We start from the raw sequence: 4,450 nt of genomic DNA, 5'->3' as shown, positions 1-4,450 counted from the left end.
TCACCGCAGGCGGCTTCCTCCCCCGCAAGCCCAGGCCGTGAGCTGCAGCGGAGAGCTCCAGCTGGAGGGGTGAGAGATCAGCTCCGGCTGGGAAACTCTTACCTTAACGCTTTGGCTCCACTGCAGCTCGCAACAGTCCTCGAATATAACCGATGCTCTCCCATTACACTTGGGAGCACCGCATAGTCCATCGTGACAGCTGCAAGCGGCTAACCATACACCCCAGCAGGGAGGCCTGATGCTTGTAAATAATCGAAAGAAAAGGAAAACGCGCTAAAAAATAAATGTATGTCTCTGGAGCTTTCGCACCTTCCCAGCCATCTCTACTTACATAATGAAGAACGGAAATTATTTACCCTCACATGGGGAAAAAACCTAAGCTCAGGAGCCTCCATCGGCGAAAGAGATATCGATTTTGCTTCCCATCAGGCGGAAAGTTTAGCGTGGCCTGGCTGCAGTTAGCACAGATGCACTCCCATTGCACTCCCATGGCAGTTTGCCTCCAGGTGAATCAAAATGCTGCATAAGTGTAGACAGAAGTAAAATATGCAGTAAAGCAAACTTCGTTGATGCTTATTTGTGTGCATACCTTTGGCTTGCATCGCCAGCTGTAGTGGGGTGCACTGCAACACCGGTTAGGCTCAATCCTCCCCCGCAGTCGCAGGGCCCTCTGAACTGAACGCCCAAGATGCCTGGGGTCACAGGAGAGAGCTCAGCTGATTTGGATAAGCTCTTACTTTAGCTCTTTATCTTCGTCGCTCCTCGCTCCAGAGCTGGAATAAGGCTGGAAAGCAAGCGTTGTAGGAGGTGCATTTCCACCAAGGTCAATTCAGGAAGAATGCTTGAACTTTTGCCGACGAGCGAATATGACACGTGTCGCCATCCAAAAGCAGTTGAAAAGTTCTTTGGCTACTCCCAACTGTACCTTCGTCTTTGAAAAGCAAAAGCAAAAGCACTAGGATTACTGTTGGCATCTTCCCCGACAGTTCGCTCTCCGAGCGCCACTCTAACCGTCGGTACCGTGGCAATTTCACACAGTTTTGTCGTTTCCTTTTGGCCGACGTTGGTTTTAATACGTGTGTCCACGACCTCAGTATTCGCCAGTTGTTGCTTTTCGTTACGACGTTGGTGCTGTCTTATATGGTGAGTGCGCGAGAACTTGTGGTGATTTTCTGAGCCGTTCTAGGTAACCAACATTGACAGTATTGTGGCATCTCCGCATTGTGCGCCACAGATATAGTTCGGCACAATGAGAGCGAATAGCACGCGGTCTTTTCCAACGCATGGTTAAATGTTGGTTCTCCTCGCCCTCCTGCACGCTGAAGGGGGCGTGTGAGAAGCTGTCCTGTAGCACTTCAGTTAAGGCGAGTTTGGGGCCGTAGGGATCATAGGGCCCTCCGACTTCCACCACACTCTCACCAGGAGGTGGACCGAGGAATTTCCATCTCTGCGTCTTATGCCCCCAACAACAACACAAACGCGGACGAAAACCAACCTGTTAGTTTTTATAGGGATCCGAGTCCCCTAACGCGCTGGGGTCTTTTGGAACTGTAACGATGGAAGTACTACACGCGAAGGAAGCTGATGATGTATGGGCTGAACCCTTAGCCCCGCTCTATTTATGCTCAATTGCGTTCACGTCAGTGAACAATATTACACTGTAGCGTAGCATTCCAATAAACGTGGGTCAATAATATGCCGTTTCTCTGAAATGCCTTTCTCGGGCGCATCCGTCTATCCCCATTCTCGAATGTAATATTCCGGCGGGCATAAACTGATAGAGAATCTCAAGTAACTCCACTGCGTTACGGAAACTAAGACATCTCGTCTCATTCGGCAAACAAACAGAAGCCAACAAACCATACAAAAGGTTTCTTTTTTTATTTACTTACGCATTTCCAGCTCCCATCGCCACTTGTCCCGGCACTACGGCTCTAGGGGCTGGGAGAGTCGACGGCGTGGCAAGTTGAAATACCGTTTGCACAAAGTCTCATGCCAGCCTCTCGTGTAGTCGCAGCAATACGCTTCCTTTTGTAAACAATAACTAATGCACTCTCCAACTAGTGGTGAGTGGGCTAACGGAGACTGAATAGGCTTATGTGACAACCATACCGAAACAAAGGGAATATATTCATGATCCATAATCACGGAAAGGGGGTGAGAAACAATTCTCTTGGGGATCGGACCGCTGACCCAAAGGTTCACCGCAGAGGCTACCTGGAGGTGGTCTCTAGATTCCGCCAGCAAAAATGGCGGTGCGACGCCACACTTCCCTGGCAGGTACACCTTTCCGTGCTGGCAGACTTCTAGCGGCCACTCTCTCTAGTGGAGTACCGTCTGCTTATAGAAAGATAATGTAAAGCTCAATATATAGCTAATTAACCATTAATTAAACCCACTCTTCTAATGGAGCTAAAATAACGGGAACATTGTAGTGAATACGCACAATATTCCCCTCCTTCGAGAAAGCGAATGACATAGGTATTCGCGTAGAGAAGCTCCCGGGGCTGGGTAGAAAGGTACGAACTCAGGGTGCACTAAAGGGGCCCCTGCTGGCTGTGCTTGAGGGACTGGACAAACCGGATGACCCGCCCGTGCTTGACGTCGCCTCCAGGCAAGAAGAAGAGCAAGGCAGTCGCTGAGCAGCCGGTTCTCAGGTGGAGATATCTTTTGGGGAACCGCACCGCTTGACGAGGTATTGGAGAGACGGGGCATTCGCCACGCTTGCCCATGATATAATCAACTTTATAAGGGTCTAAAATATTGCTGTGGGCATCCGTCTCCGGGAGCAAAACTGCAGCTTTCCGAGAGACCATCTTGAGGTCGCCGACGATCGGGTATGGGCTGCGAGACGTGAAAACCCTCGTGGATCTCTTAAGTATGTGGAAGGGACAGATGAGACTTCACCTTCCCGATCTTTGCTTTTACAGCTAACGGCCCGCCGGAATCTCGGCTCGAACTTGGAATGCACCTTCTGAGGCGGCAGGTTGCGGCTGCTGAGCCACACCCCAATAACTGGCTGGTAAACCACGTCGCGCCATGGGCATCGGCGTACTGCTTCTGGTCCGACTTCTCTTGCAACATCTGCGCCTGCGGTCGGTCACAGGGGCGCCGAAAATGTTTCGTCCTAGGTGACATTGACGTAGGGAGAAGGTAGAAAACAATCTCCAACTATGCTGCAGTGACGGGGTTCTCTCTGATCATTATCTCAGGTGGACTGGACTCAGTGTAGCAGTTGCTGGTAGTATTGTATGCTAACTATATATATATATATANTATATATATATATATACTTATATATATCCCTTTTGTATAACAATACCAATAACACTAACAATAATAAAAAAATAATAATACTATGCGTGCAGCATAAGTATAAACATAAAATTTATATTAAATATTCAGGTGTACATACAGTGCTTGAGCTTGAGTTGACGGACGAGCCGATCCCCCTACGAGATATTTACGGCACTTCTGTTGCTTCTCATCGGAGCAAGTGGAGGATTTTGGCTCTAAAAGACAAAAACAATGCACCAGGAGGAACCTGGACCACTGTCTATGATCAAGGTAAGCATACATACACACAGACTGTGAGAAACTCCCCTTCAGAAACGCCAGTCTAAGGGGAGTTCGGGGCCTTAGGGATCATGTGGTCCTCGGAACCTGATCCCACTCGCGTCAGTAGATGCAGTAGTCCCGGCCAACAGCTCTGCGTCTTATGCCCCCAACGGCAACACAAACGCAGATGAAAACACAATGGTGAGGCGTAGAAGGGATCCAAGTTCCCTCACACGATGGGGTGGTGGGGATCCATAACACTCTAGGTACTGCAGGCCCCATAGGCTGATGAGAAGTGGGGGAGAGCCATCAGTTCCCCCATGGAATTGCTGAGATCTGGTCAAGATAACTTAGAGTGCTTCACTTTTGTACAAATATTCACAATAAGCTATACGAATTACTCGGTAGTATCTCTGAAGGGCGACTGTGGGGCGCATCCCTGGAACCCCACAGCTGAGTACAGCGAGCTGGCAAGCAATATCTATCATACTGAACAAATATACNGCATCCCTGGAACCCCACAGCTGAGTACAGCGAGCTGGCAAGCAATATCTATCATACTGAACAAATATACCAGACTAACAAAGGTTAAGTAAAATAAGTTCTCTCAGTTAATTCTCTGTCTGAAATTTTTTTGTTTCTCAACCCCAGTAGAGCAGGCACTGCGGCATTTGGGGCTGGGAGAGGGGACGGCGTAACCGGATGCAAATAGCTTTTGCACTAAGGCCCAAGCCGCCATCTCCTATAACCATACCAATGGTCACTCCATAAAGAATGCTTAATGCTTTCACCAATGTTATATTCGAAGTATATCAATAACAACTCACCGTCACTCTCACTATTCATACAATCCTCACTCACTTCACAACGAGCACGGCATTGCTGCCGTGAT

At 48.8% G+C, this 4,450-nt stretch overlaps 1 protein-coding gene across 1 annotated transcript; it reads right to left on the bottom strand.

The window, feature by feature from the left end:
• Positions 1-2,537: 2,537 nt before the first annotated feature.
• On the bottom strand, positions 2,538-3,084 carry EMH_0013340 (uncharacterized protein; the record flags this gene model as incomplete). The annotated part of the gene is made up of 2 exons (XM_013499813.1): positions 2,538-2,844; positions 3,008-3,084. The coding sequence occupies 2 exons, from the start codon at positions 3,082-3,084 to the stop codon at positions 2,538-2,540; spliced, it is 384 nt and encodes a 127-aa protein (XP_013355267.1).
• Between the last annotated feature and the right edge of the window lie 1,366 nt (positions 3,085-4,450).

This window comes from Eimeria mitis, genomic scaffold (assembly GCF_000499745.2).
Source record: "Eimeria mitis Houghton genomic scaffold, Emh_scaff470, whole genome shotgun sequence".
NCBI lineage: Eukaryota > Apicomplexa > Conoidasida > Eucoccidiorida > Eimeriidae > Eimeria > Eimeria mitis.
This window is presented reverse-complemented; position numbering and strand designations above follow the sequence as displayed.